Source organism: Atta cephalotes, assembly GCF_000143395.1.
Source record: "Atta cephalotes unplaced genomic scaffold scaffold00001, whole genome shotgun sequence".
Taxonomy (NCBI): domain Eukaryota; kingdom Metazoa; phylum Arthropoda; class Insecta; order Hymenoptera; family Formicidae; genus Atta; species Atta cephalotes.
The window spans coordinates 12,212,959-12,238,765 of record NW_012130065.1 but is presented as its reverse complement, the minus strand read 5'-3'; the positions used below and the strand labels follow the sequence as shown (position 1 = coordinate 12,238,765).

The 25,807-nt window shown below is 32.1% G+C and overlaps 1 protein-coding gene across 1 annotated transcript in view; it reads left to right on the top strand.

The window, feature by feature from the left end:
- Positions 1–671: 671 nt before the first annotated feature.
- LOC105627177 (cAMP-responsive element-binding protein-like 2) overlaps positions 672–25,807 on the top strand; it is a 36,126-nt gene continuing 10,990 nt past the window's right edge. The window contains exons 1-2 of the mRNA XM_012208467.1: positions 672–734; positions 24,019–24,112. Of these exons, the coding sequence (XP_012063857.1) occupies positions 696–734; positions 24,019–24,112 (133 nt within the window). The 5' untranslated portion in view covers positions 672–695. The remainder of the gene's footprint in view (positions 735–24,018; positions 24,113–25,807) is intronic.

Genomic DNA, 25,807 nt, shown 5'->3' with positions numbered 1-25,807 from the left:
ATCCTAGTAATAATATTGAAAATGTCGCAGCAATGTTGTTGCAAACTTCTGTGCTGTATTCTATATAAGATTCTTTCTAATTATCTCAATCTACCAGATTATAATATCAGTTTGCACGAACATTGGAAAGAGTAAATTAATTAAGTAAATTAAGAGTAAAATCGAGATTAAAAATTGATAGCAATGAGTATAAGGCGATTAAAGAAATCAGAAAGGAAATTTATTTCTTTTTTTGAAATCATAAATATTTCTAGCAAAGTTTATAGACGACTGTTTTGAAAACGAATGCATTATTTTGTAAAACGAAAGGCGCTCGCCTCTACTTTGATTATTGACTCAATTTTATCAGTTTTCGAGACATCTGGTCGACCTCGTTCCTATTCTCGTTCATTGCGACCTATAAAATCGTTCATTCGCGCGCGCGCGTCACAATTGGTCACATTTTCACGGGAAGTTGAGTGTCTCGTCGCGCAGTGCCGCCACAGTCGCGCGCGCCTCGTGACGTAATGCGCGCAGCGGTCTGAAGTGAGCGGGGGTGGGGAGGAAACGGCGGTCTGATGTGTGACCTTGCAGTGTTTGTAAACAGACACACGTTGCCGTCGCGAAGTGTTACGGACGATCGCCATCGCGAAGAGCGAGCCACTCCGAAGGCGCCTATTCGTTTCCGTGGATCGACGCGTGTCGTTCGCAACGCCATGGAAGTGGAGCCAATGTGCATCGTGGAGAATGAGACGGTGAGTGGCACGATTTTTTGACAATACGTGCGCTTGACAATGTGCTCGCGCGTGACGCAAACCTGTGCCATGGGGAAACAGCTACGGGTCTTGCGTGCGCGCACGGCCGGGGATTACACCACATTGTGCAAAGAGGGCGCGCGTCGGATGGATGTGTTTCGCGCGTTCCAACGAACGCGATGGTACGCGCGAATTGCAATTGTCCCGACATCCCAGGTTGCGAATCGATTGAGATCGAGCGAGTATAGGAGAAGCGGGCGGGATGGCAAGGGGGATTGCTGTTTAGCTGATATTTCGTTCATGCGGTCAACCTGGCGCCTGACTCTGCTTAGCATTTTTCGTGACAGATGGCGCTGCCGTCGCCGCCATCTCCGCGCGATGGCGCTGATTTCGTGTCAGTTGAAATTGAACCGCGCCCGCGATTCAAATCATCTCCCGTTTACGGCGCCACAGAGTTGTTGCCTTGGACGGTTGTACGAACGATTCACATTGGTTTTCAAAATTCACGAACCATCTTGACGAGCATTGCGGATAGAGTGGCGGATGCGAGTGTTTGATTTTGGTATGTACTTTGCGAATTGTATTGCCATCCGATTAGCTTAAATCATGTCGATTTCCAGTGGAAACTTTCCACGGCGAATTGCGTTCTAATTGCTTCGTGATTGAGAGGAAGTTCTATCCGTGAATTATTATAGCAAGTGTCATAACGCATCGAACATTTCGTGCAATCGTTAGTATTCATTTCGTTTCGTATTTCAAATTAATGTTCTTATCGAAGTGCAGCAAGTGCGCGATGGATATATGATCGTCAGGTATGCATACATACTTAAATAATTCGTGTTAAATTTAGCGTGTTAAATTTTGTATATCTTAAATGGTCCATCCAAATTTTTGTATTAATTTAATATAAAATAAATATGTTAGGAAATAATGCAAATATTATGTAAAAATTAATACAAGAATAACATTGACACAATTCGTAAGCAAATTGCGAAAGTATGTTTTTTTTAAGTAAAATTAACATTTATAATATATCAAATTTACATATTTTATTTATTTATCTTAGAATTTACATTTTAAAATATATTATTTTTATGTTATTTGTTCATTTTCTTCATTATAAAATGTTACTTCAATACTAAGAAATATTGAATATACATTCGATGCAAAGTTTATAAATAACACAATCATATTATGTTGTATTAATACTTAAATATGTTAAAAATTCAACATAACAATTTTAACAAAGATCAATTTTTTCATATAAATACAAAATATTTTTACTGTACATGCATCGTACAATTAATTGCGTTGATCGTGTTTTTTATCCTCCATCGGCAATGTTGGATTTTAAAGACATATTGATTTTTCAATTGTAAATTCGGGTAGATGAATTTAAATTTGAAAAATGCAAGCAAAAATGTAATTTAACTTTTTAATGGTAAAAATTTGTTAATGCTTTTGCAATAAGAATTTTTTCAGATTTTTATATAGTTCGAATACAATAAAAATCAATACTGAAGTTTGAAGAAGATCGTAGACAAAGGATGAAAAATTCACATTGCTGACGAAGGATTAATAGTAATTCAAATATTCACTGAAAGAATCGTTTTTGGTATTTGGGATTATAATTACATGATAAAGTACTATACAATATATATATATTGTTTTCAGAAACAATATTGTTCTTTTTGAAAGTGATATGTAAAAAAATTAAGTTTTTAGAAAAGGAGGAAGCTATTTTTTAACTAAACAGAAAATTATTGTGACATATCAACAAAAAGAATATACTTTTAGACCAAGCCTATCCAATTTGAGCTCCGAAGTCAAAACGCAAAACTATCGAAAGATTTCAAGGACTAGTATAATAAAGTATTAATAAGCGTCACTTAAATGCGTATCAACATTTTACAATCTCCGAAATCTTATCTACATTGAATTTTGTTTATGTTGATGGCTTTGTGTTTTGACTCTGGAGCTCAAATTGGATAGGCCTGTCTTAGACACATTATCAAATATTATTTTTGTCATTTTCGTTTTACAATCCCTAAGAATCATTCCTTTTTTAATTATGATAATTTTATATCTTAGAAAATTACAACAAATCCGAAATAATTCAGTAAAAATATACTGTTGGGGAATTTGTGTCAAATATAACTCATTTTGTCTTGAACAGTAAATTCAAATTTTTGTGTTCATTTAATATATATAAGATGAATATATTTGGAATAACACAGATATTATATAAAAAAATAATCACAAAAAAAATAATACAGTTTGTAAACTAACTGTCGAATATATTTTTTTAGTACAATTAACATTTATATATTAAACGAACACATTCATTTACCTTAGAATTTATAAAAATTTTAAAATAAATTAAAATAAATTATTTGTTCATTTATTCATAAATTATGTATCATTTTGACACTAAGAAAAGTTATAAGAATCTAAATTTAACACAAAATCTTTAAATAACATAATTACAGTTAAATTAACACGCGAATATATTAAAAAATTCAATATAAATTGTTAATAAAAACTTCAGTTTCCAACACAATGTTGTTTTTACTATGTAATACTATGTAATGTACTTTAACATATCAGCAAGTTACATTTATCTTGATTAGCTGAAATGCTAAATTTATAATAACATTTCTTTTTCATATTTCGATCATCAAAACTTAATTCTAAATGTTTTTTGTAGAAAAGAATTTCCTTTTTGCAGAAATAACGATATAATTAAAAAAAATGTGTCATTGTTATAGAAAGTACTATAATCTCTTTGAAAATTATCTTAAGAATATGATACAAGTGCTATTTGACGGACAGACTGTGAAGTTGAATCTACTTTTGGTAATTGATAGAATAATCTTTATCTAACTTATTCATGATAATGATTAAAAAATTACTTTTTTTTAATTGTGATCACTTTTGGTGTTAAAGAATGATATTCTTTTTAATATATAGAGTTATAAGTGTAATTATTGTTATTAATATTATAGCAATAAATAAAATAAACTATAAAATAATAACTACAAAAGTAGAGCTCTGTAATTATTTTATCATACAAATACAATATAATTATCATAAATACAAAAAAAATTTTTCTTTTAGTTCTTAACGGTTTATGAAATCATTAAATCTTATCTATGCGGTAACTCATGAGCCTATATTTTTTTAAATCAGAATTTCATTTGTAATATTTTTTGAATATAAAACTCCTGATCATTCTGATTGTGTTTTAGGTATATTAATTCATTTCTTTTTTTTTTAAATCAAGCATACGCTTATTTCGAGTGTGAGAAACGCGAGAAACGGACCTCGGCATTTCGCAACACGATTGGACGATCGTTCGCTATCTTTTCGATATCTCGATACTCGTAGTATCGCATCTCTATAAATTTTAAATCGCAGTCAGTCACGGAATGTCGCATCATGTATCGTGAGGATAATTTACAAATGTTCCGTATGTTTCGTCACTATTACATTCTATAAGAACAAATTTTGCTCAAATACTCATCGTAAGTATTTTATTGAGACTCATTGTCAGCCATGACACGCTGTTCATCATAATTAGTCACGTTTTTTCTCTGTTGCCGAGCGACAAGCTTTGTCTTCAGTCATAGTAGCCATCGATGAAAGGGTTAAGCGATAATTAGACTAGAGATTGAAATTGGATTGAAATTTAACCAATCAAAGCAAAATTCATTCTTACTTTGATTGATTAAATTTCAATCTCTAGTCTAATCACAGCTTTATGAGTTGGTATTGATAGCCAATTTTTATATTTAAAGTCGACTTTAAATATAAGTAAGTAAAGTACAATTTTAAGATGATATAAACCATTCACAGAATCATATTAGCAATATCTTAAAACATTATTGAGGCTAATATTACATTTGTTCCTAATGGCTGAAATACAAATACAAAATCTGATATGATTTATAACGCATAATGCATAAGAAAATGAATGAATCAAGATCCTTTATTTGCTTCCTTTTCATGAAATAAAAGACTTTGATTGGTTGATTATTTTTTATGCTTTTATGCGTTATGCAAGAATCTGTACTTCTGCCTTAAGATAATTAACTATGACGCGCATCAATCAAAAGAATAAGAAATTGAGAAGAATTTTACCTATCAGAAACTGTGTATTTCACAGTTTATAGTTTCTGATAGGTTGAAATTTTTAAGCGGGGAGCACAGTTATGCATTATGCATTAACGCATAATACATAAGGCATAAGAAAATCAATCAATCAGAATCATTTATTTCGTGGAAATGAAGGAAATGAAGGATTTTGATTGCTTCATTTTCTTAAGTATTATGTTTATGTGTTGCAAGAGTCTGTGCTCTCCGATTTAAGGACCGCGAGATTTGCATAACATATAACGCATAGTGCATAAGAGAATCAACCAATCAAAGTTCTTCTTTTCCGTGAAGTGAAAAAAAAGGAAGGATTCTGATTGATTGATTCTCTTAAGCACTATGCGTTATGCAAAAGTCGGATTTATTCTCTGCTTTATTCTGTTTCCTGTTCTTTTGATTGTGCGTAACCCTTATAAATACCGACCATTAATCGCGATCGGCGGCGCGGTACAATTAAAATGGCGGCGCGCCTCCGCGAAGCGCCGCGCGGTGACGCCAGCGTCACCATCGCGCACATCGTTCGCGGGCCGCCACGGGCACGATCCGCGCGCGTCACGTCCCTGCTTGAGAGCCTTTTGGCCCGTGAACTGCGCAGTTGACAGAGCCCGCACGACGCGTTGCACCGGTGAGTTTTCCCTCCAGATATTTTTCGCGCGACGCCCGGCATGTCTCCATGTCGGCGTCGCGACGCCGTCGCGCGCGAGCACCACGGCGCTTCGCGACATATCGCGTTTTCGTTTTCGCGCCGCGCGTCTATTTCGTATCACGACGCGAGAAACGCCTTATATGCACACGCGTATGTAACGTTTCGCGGCGCGGCAACGGGCGCCTTTCCGTTGCCCATCTGTGTCGGTGTGCCGTCGCGACGCGCGCGTATGCGTGCGCGCGCTCTCGTTCTTCGTCTCTCTATTTATCTATCTCTCTCTTTCTCTTTTGCTTGCTTTCGACGGTGCGGCACGATGTAACTGGGACACCCGCTCGAGTCCCATCCGAGACGATCGTAATTCATAAAGTGTCGCGACATTTCCTCCGCCGCGACGCCGACGCTCCGGTCGATTTCGGAGCCCGCCGTGCTACGGGCTTCCGCGTCGCCCATCCGCGACGCTACTGCGCAATTCAGCGACGACGCGTGTCACCATCGAAAGCGTGACTTGTGGTGGCCCACGATTTTTTAGCAAACCACGCTTTTTCGTGCGGAAAGAAAGAAAAAAATCTCGAGACGCACACGTAACTGGCACGCTGAATAATCGCGAGCTATTCTTGGAGCAAGATGTTTTGCGATACCGCCACGTATTCGTATTCGTATTTAACGAGCTTATCTTGCAAAGGGTTTTCGCTGATAGCTATTTTGTCGATTTTGATTCGGAAACGAATCGAACGGAAACGCATGCACATTGTGTAAAGAGACGCTTGATCAAGTTCCAGCGATTAAATTATATTTAGAAATCATATACTTCGAGAGAAGCTACAAATGTGATAATTATACTTGTTTAAAAATTATTTATAATTTTGATGTAAGGATTTATATTTATACCTTATTTATCGATAAATGCTCACAATTATTTTTGAGATTCTATTATAAATTAAATTGTATGTAAATTATACGCATTTATATTTATTGCATAAATATAAATCATAAAAGTGAAGTATAAATACAATACCAATATATCTACATATATTTATTAATATTATATATATAAATTTATTAAATATAATATAATATATCAAATGTAATATATGTAAATACATATTGATTAAATACAGAGAGATCAGAAAAGTAATTATTTAGAAATCTGATTTGAAATTTTTGCACTGAAAAAAATTCATTAAATCTTGTTATATATATTTTTGTAATAGTACTAAGTAAGTATTTATTCAATAGAAATGATAATTAAATTAATGGTTCGTGTATAAAAAATAAATGTTTATATTTAATAAATATATATTTATTTAGAAATATAAATTTAAACAAATATTTATTAAAATTAAAAAATAAACATAAATTAAACATTTTTTTGGAGTGTTTTCAAGATTCAACAATTATTTGGAATTGTGAATATAAATATCCAAATAATTTTTTTAGAATTAATAATTTTGTTGCCAAGTTACCTCTTATTACGGCAATTTTTTAAATACATTAATGTTTGTTTACAATATTGTTCACGTATTGAGAAAAAGAATGCTTTAAAAATGTATTTGTGTTATTTTGTTTATTTCACTGACATAAAGCTTTATTTAAACGGCAAAATAAAATTTTATTCCTAACAAATTATTTATTTTATTTTTTTATAATTAATGATATATTTCACAAAATATATATATATTTTATCACAGTTAAATTTCCCTTATAGCTAAATTTTTTTATAATCTATAATATTGGAGAAACGTCACACATTTACGAATATTTTTATTTCTTTCTCTCTATGTACACATCTGATATTATGTCTGATATAAAATACCTGAATTTAATATGATAATGAATGTAGGTTTATTTACTGCGTATTGCAGCATTGCTTAATTTATGTTCTATCACTCATGTACCTCTCGTCTTCTTACCTCTATCAATTCATTCATACGAATTATTATATCTTTGCAATTAAGAATTTATATTGATTTTTTAAAATTTTTAATTTGTAGTACAAAAATAGTAGTAATTAATATAAAAAAGGTTAGACGCTCATTATTTCTAAAAAAATAAAATTTTTTTTTCTTAGGAGAGATATTTCGCCTTCGTTTAATATAATTGCTATGGTTTATTTTTCATATTAATTTCTTATTTGCATATTTATTATAGAAAGTCAAAAAATTGTAGTTATAGGTGGAAGGAATTATGAGTTTCTTTTACAAGGAAAATATATCAAATTTAATGAAGAATCCATGACTGGAAAGCTCCGTGCACTACTTCCGAAACGGTTCGTATTACATTGCATTACGCGAAAATTCACTAAGTATCTCGGTTAGTTGAGAAGTAATTGAGGTTCGTAGGCGAAAGCATCGAGGCATCGGCGTCTTTTAACGAATCCGCGATATTTCCTTCGTATCACGTCCTTGGAAACAAGGTTCACAATCTCGTGTCCGAGCGAGGAGTTACGATTGTACGTGATCGCCCGTTGTCCTTCGTGCTTCTTCGAACCGGAGATGCAAGCGAGTACACGCTATGTGAGACGCTTCGATGCACGCAGTAAAAACGTTTAATCGAAGTCGTGATAATGACGAAAGCCTATACAAAAGAGGGAGACGGATGACCCTTCGCGACTGTACGCTTTATGTAATTTTGTCGCCAGAGCGTAGGATAATGCGTGATTTTTGCAATTTAGAACATCTTTTTCTAATTTAAAAATTAGAAAAAAAAAGGAAAGTAAATCGAGTAATATGAAATTTGAAAAATACAACGAGATGATTTGTATTCCACTTTGTAATTGTTAGATTTATATCTACTTAAACCAATGTAGGTTAATTTTAATCTTTGTCTAACCTGCTTGCCATTTTTGTCCGGTGTTTAAAAATTAGAAATAGATGAAGAGAAAGTTAAATGATATAAAAATGAGATTTCAAAAGTATGACAATATTGAGATTCTAATATTTTGTTCTATGCAATTGTTAGATTTATGCCCATTTAATAAAACAGTGTAGATTAATTTTCTCGGTCCGATTTGTTTTTCTAATTCTATTATCTTTTTTCTATCATTGTAGATTAACTTCAATTTATCTTATTCTTTATTTTTTTTTGATTCTGAGAATCAGAACAAGAGATAAAGAGTAAGTTAAATTAAGATTAAAGTTAATCTACGTTGATAAAAATGACGGACGGAAGAATTAAAAAAAGATGAAGTTGATATGAAATCAAGATTTAAAAAAATACAACGAAGCGGTTAATATTTTGCAATTGTCAGATTTGTGTTCGACCAAAGTAGATTAATTTTAACGTCAGTCCAATTTATTCTTCATTTTTTCTAATTCTTAAAACTAGAAAAAGATGAATAATAGCGAATTCGATCACTTGCATGCTTTACATCAGATTAGTGTATACTAAAAGCTACTGTATATGAAATTAGTAAAGTTAAATATGAAAGCAAATATTTTAAACAATTAAATACCCTACAATGATATTACGCGTTAACAAAATATACATTATTTCATTATTCAAAATTGATTATGTTATGCCACTGCATTCAGATATTTCATATAAAGCCTTTAATGTTCATTAATCCAGCATAATGCGAATGAATTACCGAATTCACATAAGTTGAACCGAGATTAAAGTTAATATTGGTGGAATAAATCTAACAATTGCATGGAATGTATTATTATCTCGATAGTGTTGTATTTTTTTGCGAATGAATTACCGAATTCACATAAGTTGAACCGAGATTAAAGTTAATATTGGTGGAATAAATCTAACAATTGCATGGAATGTATTATTATCTCGATAGTGTTGTATTTTTTTGAAATCTTCTTCTCTTTGAAGGATTTCATATTGTTCATGAAATCTATAACGATAAGGACATCCCATAGCTTTGAGGAATATCTTACGTATGAAATATTTCAAGATATCGTATTCATAGAGTTATCTAATACTGGCATTATCTCTCTCTCTCTCTCTTCTCTCTCTCTCTCTCTCTCTCTCTCTCTCTCTCTTTCTCTTGCTGTTGTTGAATTTGAGCAGAACTTTAACGTCCCTTGTCGCGGATAGTTTCTGCTTTGTCGGTATTACAAACGTTATCGTTCTCGTTATCATTATCATCACTGATATAGCTTTAAGGTGTTACTGTTGCTTGCAGCAAGCATCATCACTCTAGTAACGTAACAGAGGATCTTCGCGTTCTCAACGTCGTCACTCGTTCCGTGCTAGTATCTCGACGAGCCAGGTTATCACGAGAAGCGCTCCAGATGTTGCACGACATTGTACAAAAGAATCTTTCGCCGGCCGCAATATCTTTAGCACAATATGTGGCGATGTTACCGACTTTAATAAGTATTATATAATGCTTGGTTTGAGATTGGGCTTGCGATGCATTGAATTTATTAGTGGAGTTTGCGAAAGTCTAAAGCTCTCATCTGTTTTTAAAACTATGAGAAAGAATATTCGAATTGAAATACTACCTTATAATGATGATGTTTATCATCATGAATCTTTACGTATTTAAAGTTTTAAGCTGATTTTTTTATGTAATTTTTAAATAAAATAAATGCAAAAAACACAACAAATCTAATCTCATTTTAAATAAAATAAATGAGAAAGATTCAGGAAATTAAATAAATTCTTATTTATATTTTATTTGAATTGAATCTTTTTGAAGGAGAGGAAATCCGCGACGTGACGAGGCAAAGTTGTGTGATCTCTTTGAATTTATATCTATTTTTTTATATTTTCAAGTTACTTCTTGCACACAAACATAGAACATTAAAAAATGCGTTTCAAAAAGTCGCAGACAAAGTATATTAAATTCTTTAAAGGATTTATAGGGCATTTTCCACTTTCTTCCTTTAAATTTATTTCATGTCTCAACATATGCTGTTTTTGTTTTCTCTTTCAGTAAAATTATAGTTAGAAAAGGGTTAAGTATTCGTGAGTATAATTATTTATTATTGGAAAAATAATATAGTTAGGTACTTTATTTTTATAGTTATTATTGCTATAATTGCTATTAGTAATAAGTATATTTATAGTTTACATTCTTTTATATATAAAGTTATAAGTATATTAATATTAATATAATTAATATTAATTACTAACATTATATTTATAGTTTTATGTAGTACAAAAATTAAAAATATATTAGCATCGAAAATAAAGAAACAATATAATTGTTTTCAATTCTATATGTATATATTCTTTACACAGAATAATAAACACAATTATTATTACTAACATTATAGCAATAATAATCACAAATACTTTTCTTTGATATGGTTATTACAAAACTGGAAATCAGAGAATTCAAAGAATTGTTAGGGAAATGGAAAGCTGTCACGAAAAAGAGGGAATTTTGCAAAAATTTCTGGAAAATTAAAATTCTTGACTTTAAAAAAGTTCAATATACGTACATCACATCTACGCAGTTTTTGAAAAAACTACTAACTTAATAATTAAAAGTGCAAGCAGTATCGCAGTAACATTGATAGTAATTTACATTGCTACATTGTTAAGTGGATCTCCCAACAAAATATTTTACGGTTTTTAAATACGGAAAATAAAAAATACTTTAAAATATAATTGAAAATCAAGGAAAATTATAAAATTTTGTCTAGAAATCAGGGAAAAAAGTTATAGAATTTTAGAATGAGAAATTTGTGATAACTCTGATATTATATTTATTATTTTTTACATGTTGTTTCGCTGTTCAATATTTCGAATGCATCATCGAATTGTCATGTGCGGTGTGCAAAGTGCACGTACATCATGCGGGGTTCATTGTCTTTCGAGTCGCCGCGGCGTATATTGAATCATTCTTATTTTTGTTTACAATGCGTATTGATACTACGGCCTCGGCCGATTATAGTATCTTCTATCGACGCGGAGAAAATTTATATCCACCTCGAGATATTCCACGATATTATTTCTCTTTGTCGTCAGGATCTACGTCCTCCTTTTCGCACATGCGTGCACTCTTTATGTCGTTTGACTTTCATAAATTATTGTTTGCGACGTGAACGAATGCGATCGCATAAATCCAATCGCGCTCTCTTTGTCTCCTTATCAGCCTATGTATGCTAGCAGGAAAATATTATACATTCAGTTCTATATAGTTTCTTCGCTGCACTATTATACGTTACCTAGCCGTTGTGTAATTTTATCTCGACATCTTGAAGAAATTTTAGATGAAGTAGAGCACATAGCTCCGAATCAAATCGGAGTAGAAAACTTGCTACATTATCAAAATTATTGCGAAGGAATTATATTTTATACATTTAAAATTATATTTATACTTTGGAATTATATATTAAAGAAATTTCATTAGAAATTTAAGTAACGTGTAAAAGAAGCTTGTGATTATGAGGTAACTAAAAAGTAATGAATGGTTTAACTGAAAACTAAGTTACGGTAGTCTTAAATGTAATGAATGTGTGCATTAAATTTCATACAAATCCACGGAAAATTTTATGGAAAGTACATTAAATTTAAGAGAATTTTATGAAAAGTACGTTAAATTTCATGGATATATACACAAATATATTTTCCAGTTACAAATACCTACATTATAAATTTAATATAATTTAATGTGATGTTATGAAATTAAATTCAACTTGTGTAACTTATAATAAAAGTATATTAAATGTCATGATATTTTTAATAGTGTATTTTATATATTTTACAAATTTTTACTGATTTTTTAAAATTTAGGATATTACGGAAAATACAATGGAGATGGTGCTTTTCATTCTAATTTTATATCGGAGATACGAACATATTTTCGCTGTGATACGCGCGAGAGTACGCGCGAAATACGCGTAGCGGGGGAGAGCGACGAAATTTACGTGATTTTGGTGCTCACGCAATGATTTCACTCGCACTAGCCCATTGTGCTCGCGAAACATCCCCGTCCATTGTTGTACATAACGTCGCTGGAGCAGCGGCGCGGCTGGAAAATTACGAGGGAGCTTTCTCCGCCTCTTTCCGTGCCTCCTACTCTCTTCCGGTTACGCTAGTCGGAACGAACAATGACCTGGAAAAGCTCAAGAAAGCTTTAAGCCCGCGACTGTACACTCCCCGAGACCAGCTCTCCGCAGCTTTGTCGTCGCAATTCGAAACGGCAACAAGAACAAAAAAAATATCGCCACAAAAATACCACCCGCAAAACTACCGCAATAATATCACGAAATCAAATAATATCTTTATGAAGTGGGTTAATCGTATATATGTGTATAAGCTTGAAAACTTGGTTCGTAACTGTCGTTATTCACGCGATCATCTGATAGAGTTTAAAAATTGCAAACATTTTACTCTGAGAAAAGTATTACCAAGTGTTTAAAATGTCACCAAAGTTCGATTCCCCTGAGGTCGAAATCCGCTTTTCCGCTCTATGGAAAATTGGCGCTGGCCTCGTTGTAACTTTCATAAGTTCTCTCTCTCGTTGATGCGGATCGTTAAAAGTCTTACGTATATACGAACGAAACGTAACGCGATGAGCTAAATACGGCCTTCGAACGCGGGGACCGACGAAAATAATCCTCTGTTCGAAGCAGATAAGCGCTGTTGCGCACCCGGGGAAAATGTGCGTGACTTGGTGTGAGCGGACCGGAGGATTGTGCAACCATCGAATGGAGGTAATAATAAGGTCGTGGGCACGGTGAATCCGGTAATTCTTGCTCCGTGCATTCACCGCCTGGCCGGCCTGTGCTTTATTATCGTGAGTGACGCGTGCGCAAGAAAGAGAGAGAAAGAGAGAAACTGTGCATGTATTTCACAGCGCGGTGTATTGTGAAATCTTGATGAAAACTTGGTAAATTATTGTACACCGTAAATTTAGCGTTTACGCGCATGACGAAAACTTTACTCCCGGGCTAAAAGCTTTAGCGTTCGGGATTTTATATAATGCGTGAATTTTCATTGGAAGATGATCGTTTTTTTTTTTAATTAGAGTCTCTTTTGCTGAAGCTTGCGTTTTTTTGTACGAAACATAATGTCGCGACCGCGAACGTTTTAAGTTTTCGGCGTCAAAGGACCTTGCAGTGACAATAAATTAGCGTTAATCGCCGTTGGATGATTATAAAAGTTTAGACACGCGCAAAATTTCCGTAAATCATTCCGCAAAATGAGAATTCAAGACGAAAGAGCGTGGAAGGCAGCCGGCTTTTACCTCGTGACCACCATAGTAAAACGTCTATCCCTCACTTATGTCTACTTTGTTCCATTTCGGTCCACTTTAGTCCAATTTGTCTAACGTCCATTTTCGCCGAGCGTCGCCTTCGGTAGGGTAAAAAAAAATAGTAAAACCAACTAGAAGTACCTTTTGGCGCGAGCATCTTTCGCGGACGTCCGGTTTCATCCTAATATTCTTGGGATGTTTTGCCGGAGGAATAAAAACAAAAAAGAAAAAGAGAATGAAAGGAAATTGCGACGTGCGGCCAACAAACTCGGTTACTAAGGCAATTAAAATTAACCATGTTAATAAAATGACGCTGAAATTCGAGAGGGCACTCGAGTGTGAAAAACAGATAATCCTGGAAGCAGAGCGGAGAAGATGAGTGAGTCCAATGTGGGTGATTCACAAACATGCGAAGAAACGGTGTGACTAAGAGGAGAATAAGAGAAGGGAAACGGTGTGAAGAATTGTATTTTAAAGGGTCACGTTGAGAGAGATCGCGAGAATAATTTGGCTAATAACGGAAATTAATTGCGAGCACGCGTTATTCTTCTTCGAAATTCGAGAGTACCGTGCAACACGAAAAAGCTGGCGTAAAAGAATAGCAGCGGTAGAACGGCGATGGTGTGCGGTTGTAATTAAAGAGTTTTCTCTCGAAAAGCGATCACCTGAAACTTCGTTCGGTAGAACGCGAGGTAGGAATGCGATCTAATGAATGGCTTTTGCTCAGGGTTTTAAATGACTGGTAACGTAAAGGAGAGCTCGCGTCGTTAACTCGATTTTGTAGCGTAATATAATCTATCCATACTTTTCGTTATTAATTATCCCGTTGATCAACGAAGAACATTTCTTCTTCTAATTTTACGGCAACTATTCAGGTTGGATTAAGAAAAACCCAAAGTTCAATCTTCTCGGTTTTCGCAACGAACTTAATTTCTGATAGACTAACTCGGGAGAGAGAGAGAGAGAGAGAGAGAGAGAGAGAGAGAGAGAGAGAGAGACACATAGAGAAATGTGCGGTAGATTCGTGAAGGAATAACATATTTAAAGATCTAAATGATGAAGAAATGGTGATGCTCCTTTGCAGCAGTTACCCAAGACTTATTTATATTTCACAGTAATTCTTGAGTGGTTTTCAGGCAAAGTGAATTTTTTAGGTGTTCTGCATTTACTTACAAGACTGAGCGAAAATTTTAATAAAGTTAAATAGATTTGGGTCTTCTAACAAACCAGTTTACAGCGAGAATATTTGCCTTGTTTTAATTTATAACGATAAAACAGACTCCTGCGCGTGTAATGTGCCTCTATATTTTTATATAAACCCGTCAGAGATTACTTCGATTGAAATTTTGCTTTGCGAAATGAATACAATTCGAATTTCGAGAACGCGAATTATTATGAACGTACATAAATAAGCTTTTTATTTATTTGCTTTTTAATAATTTGATGCAAATTAATTTTTCCTGTATAACGTCCAGTTTTATCTCATTATTTTTTTGATTTCACAACATTTAACATTATGTATCTTTATGACGGAGCTCCAATTTAAAATTCTGTTATAAAACGAAATTCATAAACAGAAGTAAGAGAATATGATTAAGAGAATATGATTTTATCATCTGTCGTCTCCTTTAATATTTGATTAATTGAGAGGCTTAAATGGTTATTAACTCTAAGGTTAAAAACTCTATGCAAAAAACGATTGTGTTCAGGTATCTGAAAAGATATCTAGATACGAATCTGAAAACAATTTTGTTGAATTATAATAATTATGTAGAAACTTTAGGCAATTGATGAGCAAAAAAACTACAAAATATTTTGATACTTTAGCAATCAATTTGAGCGTCCTACATAATTATTTTGAAAATAATATTTTCAAATCTGTATAAATTTTCAAATCTGTTAGCTAACTATTAAACTCATAGCATTAAATTATACTCAATTTAAGTTATTTTTAACTTCTATAGATCGCCTTCTTCTAATATATCTTTAATTTAACTGAAACATTGAAGTTAAACAATTCAATTCAAGAAAATGTATTGAAGTTAATTCAAATTTAGTTTCTTATTTATTAAGTACACATAACGTTAATATGGACGTTGTTTATTTCGAAACTAATCGCGAGAAGTGAATTGATTTGCATTTTAACACACATGGAAGTTAAAAATAAGAAAATGTTATTAAGTCAGAAGTTGAGTTTACTATTGTTTCTTTGATATTTCAGTGTACATATTTTAAATATTATTTCAATCAATCGTTCTTTTTGTGTATAAGTGTCTCGATAACTTTGTTTGCACTAAAATATATTTCAAAGAATTTGTCATCAAGGAATGCATACGATAAACAGGTTGGAACGTCACGTAGATCTATAGCAGAAATTTAATATCTCTGAGAGCACATCGGCGTTGATATTTCAAATTATCGTTAACGGACGTCAGTGCATTCGAAGGCCCGAAGGCGTAAAGGTGATGATGGCAGCAGCGGTGCGAACCGTGTCGTTGCATCTCCGCTACATATTGTGTGCAATATGCTTTGCGGGCATCCGGTACCCGGTGCAGTGGTGTAGTATCGAGCATCCGGTTCGCCATGGCGAGACGACGTTAAGGGTTTCCCATTGAAGCGTACCTCGGCTTGATTAATGTTAAAACGGTAGGGAGCTTTAAGTCCAACCGTCGGACGTTGTCGTTTTTTTTACGGTGCTTGCTTTTAGTAATTCCTCTTAGTCCTTTTAAGTAATAAAAAAAATCTATTTTTATATACGTGTAGCACGTGACCGATATGAGTACAGAAAATGTATCCATAAAAGATAATGACATTTTACATCGCTGCTTTTAGGGCAAATACGTTTTTTCTAGACGGGTTAGCTTCCGCAGAAAAAAGCATATGCTACGTCTAGAAGTGGCGTGAAAGCGTTGTATGCAGAAGGGCTTACAGTATAAAATTATAAAGTAGGCTATTGTCTCTATCTCTTGCTATTATAACGACAGTATTTCCTTAAAAAGATTTTATTATATAATCTCGAGACTATCTATTAAGAGAATATTGGTAGATATTGTACATATTTTGGCATAATATCTCCATGATGAGAGAAATTTAGTATGCAAGTAGGAAGTTCAGGAAATTCCAGTTTTTTTAATATTATTAGACCGCAAAAAAGTTACGTCGATAATGCGCTAACAGATTTTTTTCCATGTAAATGCAAATTATAAAAATTAAAATGGGTATTGCCTTTACGGAAACTCGCACTCCGATGGTAGGACCGTGTCCAATTTTCTGTAACGGCATCTAGTAATCGAGTTCAGATAACTGAAATTACTTTTTAAACGAGAAATATTGCTTCGCATGTTTTTGCTGGTAACGACGAAAAACGTTAGAGAAAAATACCTTAAAATTTTACATTCGCGCAACGATGAAACTTTAAGTTTCACTTTCAATAGTTCTGACGATCGTTAAAATCACAAGCTCCATGAAAATGATATTTGTATAGAACATGATGAGTTCGCTCGTTTATGAATGGAAAAAAGTATTGCGAGATTTATTGCATATTCATATCTTATGACAATTTATTTTTCTGTATCAATAAAACGCGACGTTCTACAATTGATGTAGATTTCACATAAACTATCAATTGAAGATCTGATTAAATTAATAGAGTCAAATCAGTAAAATTAAATTGGATTTGTTGAAATATTCAGTATTTATTTTGTACTCAATTGTACCATTAAAAATAATTGTATATATTACCATTTCGAAAAAGAAATCGTGGAATTAGCTTAACTTTCAGTACACATGGGCCATTCGTGCTCCGAGTTAATTTTTATTACATTAATAAAAATTATTAAGTGATTTTTATATATACTTTAATATCTTTAGAAAATATTTATAAGATTATACGTTTAAAAAAAAAAAATTGATATAAATGTTATAACTGATTACTTGATATTTCTAAGCTTTTTGAGAAAAGAAATCTGCAGGACACGAATGATTCAATTTTGTATTAAGACACTTTAAAATAAAAAAAAGAATTGTACAACTTAAAAGAATTGTACAAAATAAATATAAATATTCCAACAGTTTGATTTGATTTTGCTGATTTGGTCCTGCTATAACTTAAAAGAAGTTAACTGAAAAATATACAGATATGCATATACATAGTAATAGTGTCTAATTTCGATAATTTTATAAAATCTTGTTTTCAATGAAACAATCCAGAATATATCATTTGCTATTTAAAACAGGGCATGATACACTCCATTTTGATGAGGATGTGAATTGGAACTCAGAGGCTTTAATATTAATTTCTATTCAATATTCCATTTGTTTCTCGTTTTTAAATCCTTCATAATACGGAAAGACATTCTATATAATTATATACGATTGGGATACAAAGGGACACATATAATTAAAGGCGCGTATCGATAATATATACATTATGGAAATTTTCCGACCCAATACTTCATTTGACACTCTGTTTACTGTCGCATTATGCACGCGCTCGCACATATTCTCCGCGATGGGAATTGTAAATGGCGATTGCCGAGTTATGGAAACGGACGGATTGTTTCTTCGTTGATCGGATATACGTCAATCAAGCCGTCGTCAATGGATTGTCGTATGCAGGAGAAGGAATTGGAATTAGAGTTTGTGCGCTTACAAGCACGTCTGTGACTAGAATGTGCGAGTGTGCAACACAATAGAGACAAGCAAGTAGACGGAAATGTCAGTATAAGTAAATGTCTAGCAGGTTTGGGAATGGTTTACAGCTATGGATCCATGTTTTATGGCAGAGGCATTTGTGATCGACAAGACATTGTCGGTTTATACTAATTCTGAATTTACTTTCGCTCACATTAAAGCTTTCTTAAAAGATGAAGATGAGAGAGATTAATGTTATGTATATAATCCTCGACTACAGTAACGGATTGTTTGAACCCAAAGCGAAAATTGTTTAATGATTGTATAATTTGTAGCTGTAATTGAGGAAGTTAATTGCAAATCGCGGCTAGGTAGAAATAAAAGATGCAGTTAGTCTGTAATGAATATTTTTTTTCAAAGAATGAAGGTGTATGAAACATTTGGCAAAGAATCATTCGCTTACATTGAGTAGAAATAGTATACCTAAATATTTTACTCTCGTTAATGCTAAATACTCTTAATGACATGTGAATCGCGTGATATTTCATAATGATGCCGGAACTTCAAGACTATAATTATTTACATTGAATTGCTATTTTTATAGATTATAATTAATGTAAAGATATTATGAATACACACACATACACACACACACACACACACACACACACGCGCGCGCGCGCGCGCGCGCGCACGCACGCAAAATGATAAAAAAAATTTTGAGCGCTATTTTAATATTATTAAATATCTTTTCTCTGAGTATCAATTCTTAATAATAAAATATTTATTCAATTCCTTTTCAATGCAATGGATAATTTTTGTCGAATGTTTTATGTCTTCCTTTATTTGCGATTCTTTAAAGACAATCCTCTTAATAGATTAATTCCAAAGCATAATTCTTTTATTTCTACTTAGTCATAATTTACAATTAACATAATGCGCATTGTTCTTACATGCCTTTTTTAAAAATGATCTTTTTTTTTTATAAAAAGAAAATTTGTATGTGTATGCTGAAATAAAAATCTAAAAATTCTAAATGCATATCCGAAAATTATTTTATTGGATTATTAAAATAATTATGTACGACCCAAGCTGAATATTAAATGTTGCTAGAATGTTAAAAAATTTTTTGCAGCATTGCTCTTTATATTTGAATTTCCTACGTAATTATTTTGCTGGTCCAATTAAATTATTTTTAAATCTATATTTAGCTAAATTATTAAATATTTTAACAAAATCGTTCTTTCTGTTAAATATTGTAAAATGTAAAGAAGCAAAATAGGTTGAATTGACATAACATTGCATATGAAGTATTTCGGAACGGATTGCACTATATTTTATATATTTAATTAAAATTATATATTTAATTATTTTTATAAGCTGATATTTTTATCACTTATGATTATTAAATGTATTATAATTTAAAAAATGAAGTTTATTTATAAAACTAACCGAAAAATAATCCATTTACATTTTAAAAAGTCAAATCATCAAAATTTTTCAGTTCAAAATTCTGAAAGAATATCTGATAGTTTTATTATTTAATCGGCGTACTGTTTTTTTTCCATTGGGAAAAAGCTGATTGTTTTGAAAAAAATAGTTGACAGATAACTCAATATTCCTGGGATACTATAAAAGATATTATATTTGTTAACGAGATGTTTACATCCATATCGTTTATCTCGTCAGTATAACTACTATACACTACAATTCGTAAAAAGCGATCGTCCTCTATTTGCGTATGTTCTCGATTTTCAGATTACGTAATTGTTGAGATTTCGAAATTATGACATTTCTGCACTTTTTTGCATAGGGGAATCAATTCCAATTATCGCACACAATGATGTGGGAAAAAAAAGAGATTGTAAATAAGAAAAGGAGATCGTAATCACTCTCTTGTGGACTAATAAAAGGGTGGTTAGGGCTGATTAAAAAAGCTGGAAGTATTTCTAGAAAAAAAGAAGACAGAGATTCTAGAAGATTTAATACCAGATAGGATTGAGAGATGCGGACAGGTTGTAGCGGTTTTAAAAGGGGGTGGAAATTTGTATTTTGTCATCCTTGAGGGCATATGCATATCTAACGGCCGCCGGATGATCAACAACCACGCCTGAGAGGCGTGTAAATTTTAACGGCTCGCTGGCAAGATCGTGGGCGCATTTCTATCTGGCGTGTGTCGCGTCCGTTTGTCGTCCACTGTGCTCCCAAGTCTGTGAAATTGCTCCTCCAGGTAATTACACCGTGTTGAAATCGTTTTCACGTGTGACCGCCCGTTTTTCGTTATGGGACGAAATGAGAACCTCGTGCGAAAATGCAATTCGCGAAAATGTATGCGCGCAGCTCGTTCATTTGACTCGAGGCAGTTTGTATACACGAGAAATGTATACTTTGCATAAATAATATTCTCGGGACAAGGAAATCATAGAATATACAGGAATGCGCACACGATGTAGCTTGTATCATAATAGCACATATGAAGCGTCAAGAACGCGCGAGATTATGGAGAATCCATATGTCATCGAAGAATGCGGTTTGCAAATAATTTTATTGGAAAAAAAGTATGATTGCATTAAAATTCTGTTTAAAAATGGATAAATCAAAATTTTCTGATTGAATTTATTATAATTCTATTTAAGATAATCAGAATTTCAACCAGAAATTTGTCTAAGACTATTCTGGTTAACTTGTGTTTAGAATTAGGGTTTAGAATTAATCTCATCTCTTAACTTGATGTAAAAATATTTTTCTTCCTATGTTTAATCACTAAATTGATAGTTTCGTAGTGATAACTTTAAATTCATTACACAACTATTAGTTTGGTGATTAACTATAACTAGAAAAATACAATTTTTACATTATCATTAGGATAAGTCTAAGCATAAGTTAATAAGAAAATGAAAAACCGGGTATAAGTAACACGCTTTGCAATTAAGGATATATTACTTTATTCTCAATTTCAAAAAAATATATATAAATATATCAAGAATAAGTTTAGTAACAAATATTAATTTCAAATTTTAGAAAGACTAATCATGTCTGCTGTGTATCACGTCAATTTCGAGATGCTCAGTATATTATAATGAATATATAAATGAAATATTGAAAATATGCAGGCAATAATAAAATAATTTCTTTAGAATATTTCGACTTTTTTTTTTGTCTAAATTGTACTGAAAATGAAACAATTAAAATTCTATTATCCAGGACAGAAAAATGTACAATTACGAAAAGAACAATTTTGCTGAAGTATTTAAACATTTACTTACACTAAAAAAATATTAAATTTTAATTAATATTTGTTTAAATATAATTCTAAAGAAATATTTACTAAATGTAAACATATTTATTTGATCCAACCATTAATTTGGTTTTTTTACTACCATTTTTTTATTAAGTTAATATTTACTGTAAGTAAATGTTAGTACTATTACTGTTAGTACTATTAATAAAAATCTGTATTAAGATTTAAAATTAAATTTTGTCCCGTATAGATATAAATCTGAAAATAATTTTGTTGAAATTATCAAAATAATTATATAGGAAACTCAAACATGATAACAATGTTGCAAAAATTTTTATATTTCAGTTACCAGCTTGAATGTTCTCTATAATTATTTCGATAGTCCAATAAAATTATTTTCAGAGATCTGTATTTAATTTCTAAATTTTTAGATGCTTCAGCGAAAGAAATCATTCTTTCTGTACATTAAAATAACGATTTTAGAATATCTTGACTTTTTCTCGTGTCTAAATTTTGCTGAAAATGAAGTCAAACTGAGAATTCTATGCAGAGGAGAAAATATATGCAGGGAGTTAATGCGACTTCTCCTCTCGATTTCATCTGATAGACTAGATTACGACGATCATAAAGTTCAAAGCTATGTAACTGTATCGTCAGCGAAGCTGACGTTTGTTGAATATCGTTTGGTCTCGCGTTCGCTGGTATTGAATAACGCTCATTTCTTTACGTTCATACACTTTTTTTGTGACCGCGAGAAAAGGGATATCATAGAGTTGACAAAACAGCGAGATTGTTCATTTCACGTTTACGATCAGGGGAGAGGGGGGGGAAGGGGGTGAAGATTTTTGCGGGTGAAGATAATTTTATCCTCGAACTTTCCATCGATGTAGACTTGAAGCATAGTCTTTCTTCTAGGCGACACAATGAGCTTTTGTTCTATTGAAAACGATACCGCCGTATCTCGCCCAAGATATTAATCGGGGCGAAACTCTGGTGCGGATCAAGCGGTATTATAGCGGTCGCGTGTGCGCTCGTACGTGAGACCACGGTCCGATTGAATCGTAAATTACCCCGCAGCGAATTATTCATGGCGCGCGTTTTCGTTTCGGTAGGCTGCGTAATAATCCAACCGCCCGTTTTGCAGCGCGTCAATTTTTAATGTCGTCTCGGCTTTTCGCGCAAGATTTGTCACCGTCGCGCTATCCCCGCGCAAATACATCCACGATGCGATCATTAATCATGAACAACTCGGTAGAATTATTCACTAGTCTCTCCATGCAGTCGGTAAAAGCCGATCGGCGGTGAAGCCGCGGGTGCGAAATGGATTGGTTTTAACGAATGGCTGATCTCTCTATTTTGATGCACGATATCTTGGTTGTGTCAGAGAGAAAAGCGTATGTCGATGTCGATTAGCAGCTCGTAACTTATTAACTTTTTTTCTGCAAAATCTGGGTTTTTTTTTGATACAAGCGAAATTTCGCTCTCAAATTTCATTCTCATTTTTGCTCAAATTTAAATTTTTATTAACCTTTTGTGAACCGACGATCTCATTTGGGATCTCATTTTTTTTATTTTATAAATTGCTCAGTCGATTTTTATGAAACTTGGCTTATAGAATAATTTGATAATGCTTTACTCGAATTTAAGAATAAAATACAAAAATACAAAATTCAAAATGGACAGAAGAATAATTCGACTATTATACAACTCGATTTTAGAGTTAATTGCAAAGTCATCAAGTTTCTAGTTTTGCTTTATTTGAAGCTCATCAAAGCTATGCCAAACAGTTAATACTGATTTTCAAACTAACTGACTTTCAAACTTTGATTGTAAGTTCTGTGACTTCTATTTCGTGAAGGTTACCTTCTTGAAATTCGATATTTCAGATTACATTCAAACTTAGATACCAAGATTTTATCCTAAAACTGAATTTCGCGATAATCAGATCATTTTTTCAAATTTGAATTTTAAAATTTTGAGTCAAATCGAATTCAGTGACTTCAAAAGTCTTCAGAAAATAAGATTTTTCACAAGTTTGTTAGAAAAGTTTTCAAATAAAAATTTTAACATTCATAACATTCAAAAATTATTTGATAATGTTATAAACATGTTGAAAAGTTGTAACCCTGAATTTTTTTTTGAAAATCTAGAATAATAAAAATCTTGGGCTGAGCAAAAAAATTGTATTATACTGTTCTAGGTTTTAAAAAAAATTGCATTACTAAATAATTTTTAATTGAAATGTTAATTACTTTTATTTAATACAAATTGAAAAATATGAATAAAAATGAGAGTGAAATTTGAGAGTGACATTTGACTTGTGCCAAAAAAGACTCAGATTGCAAAGGAGGGAGTAAAAATATAATTGCAGATGGATGGTTAATATTTACAGTATATGATGAATTTTTCCGCAACTAACTATTTATATATTATATTTTTTTATTTGCAGGAGGGATCTCGCGGTGATCGGAAAGAGGGGGGCAAGAGGGGACGCAAGCCTGGCAGGAAGGCGGCGGACAAGGCGGACATGAAAGCTAAGCTCGGTAAGTAGCTATGTGAAGGATACTTGTTGACATCTTCTAGACACCTGTTTTAACATTTCGCGATCTCGCTGCCGTTAAAATGCTTATAATACGATTTTATCTTGATTGCGACTCGAAATTGTTTCACAGTGCGACGAAATTGTGCGACAATATAATTAATTGTTGCTCCAATTAGATTAATGAAATAATTTGGAATCAGTAATTAAGTAATTATGATTAAAATTCATTAAATAATGCATAAATATGAATTGAGGGTTTGTCATTGCTCATTAATCATTATCTAATAATTATAAAATGAAACGAAGTTATTAGATTCGTTTCAGTAGTGTAACATATGTTAATTTATTTAATTAAAATTGTAATAAAAATATAATTATTTGAATGACTGAGATAATTTAACTGTGATTGTGATTGATATTATTTTTATGATTTATTGTTTGATAATAATCAGATATTGATTAGTATTTTATTATAAATTATAGGATTTGATTACTTAAAGTATAATCACAATCAATTATCGATTTGATTAGATTTTGTCCATTATTGTTGTCGATGCTTTAATTGGTTATACAGAGAATTATACTAATTATAATCTAATAATTTATACTAATTACAATGTAATAAGTGAACTTTTCGATGTTGTGCTGATTGATTCGTAGACATAGAATCTATATGTATGAATTGGTGGTAATGGGAAATTATTATTTTATAAGAATATATTATAGATTTTGCGAGAGAGAGAAGAATTGAGAGATGAAAAAATATCTTTCGTAATTCTGAGTGACAAAAATATAGGGTGATGAAAAGTTTGACCACAAAATTTTGTGCATTTGACAAATTATTACTCAAATTACGAACTGATATCATTTTTCCGTTAAAATGACGTTAAAAACCATCGTCATCAAACATTTAATTTTTTTCCGTTTTTCTTTAATTTTTACATAATTTTTATATAATAATTTCTATGTAAATATTATGTATAATATATATTGTTATTATATAAAGAGTGACAAAAAGGTTTGTGTGACAAAATTTTGTGTATTTATCTTACAAATTATTACTCAAGTAGCAAGGTGACGTTATTTGACGTCGTTTTCACATGTTTTAAAATGACATTAAAAACAGCTTGCTACGCGGGTAGTAACGTGATATTAAATAAAATTCTGAAGCATTAGTTACATCTTATTAAAAAATACTAAAAAGAGAAAATTTAACGGTGAAAAAACGCAGGCAATTGTTGACATGTTCCTGAAGCGTCTTAAAATTTGCATCAAAACTAAATGTGATCATTTTGGAAGCATCGAGAAAAATGTCCATTTGACTAAATTAATTTAGTTGTTTTTATTTCTTTTGTTAGAGAATATATATAAAGTCAAATATAATATGTTTGACTTAAATGCATACATTTTTCGAAAGAAATAAAGATGAATTAAGATTTAGTCAAATGAATATTTTTTTTCAATGTGTTAATTATTACATATTTTTGATATTTAATTTTATTTTTTTTAAATATATGTGTTATTAATCATTTGATAAACATAAACATTTTAGGGCTAAATTTTTTATTACTCTGTACATGTTAAAAGTAAGGACGATGATCAAAGGAATGAACGCGGATATTAGCCGACTTTATTTCTCCAATGCATTGAGAAAAACTTTTTGGTATTGTAATTATAATTACACACACACACACAC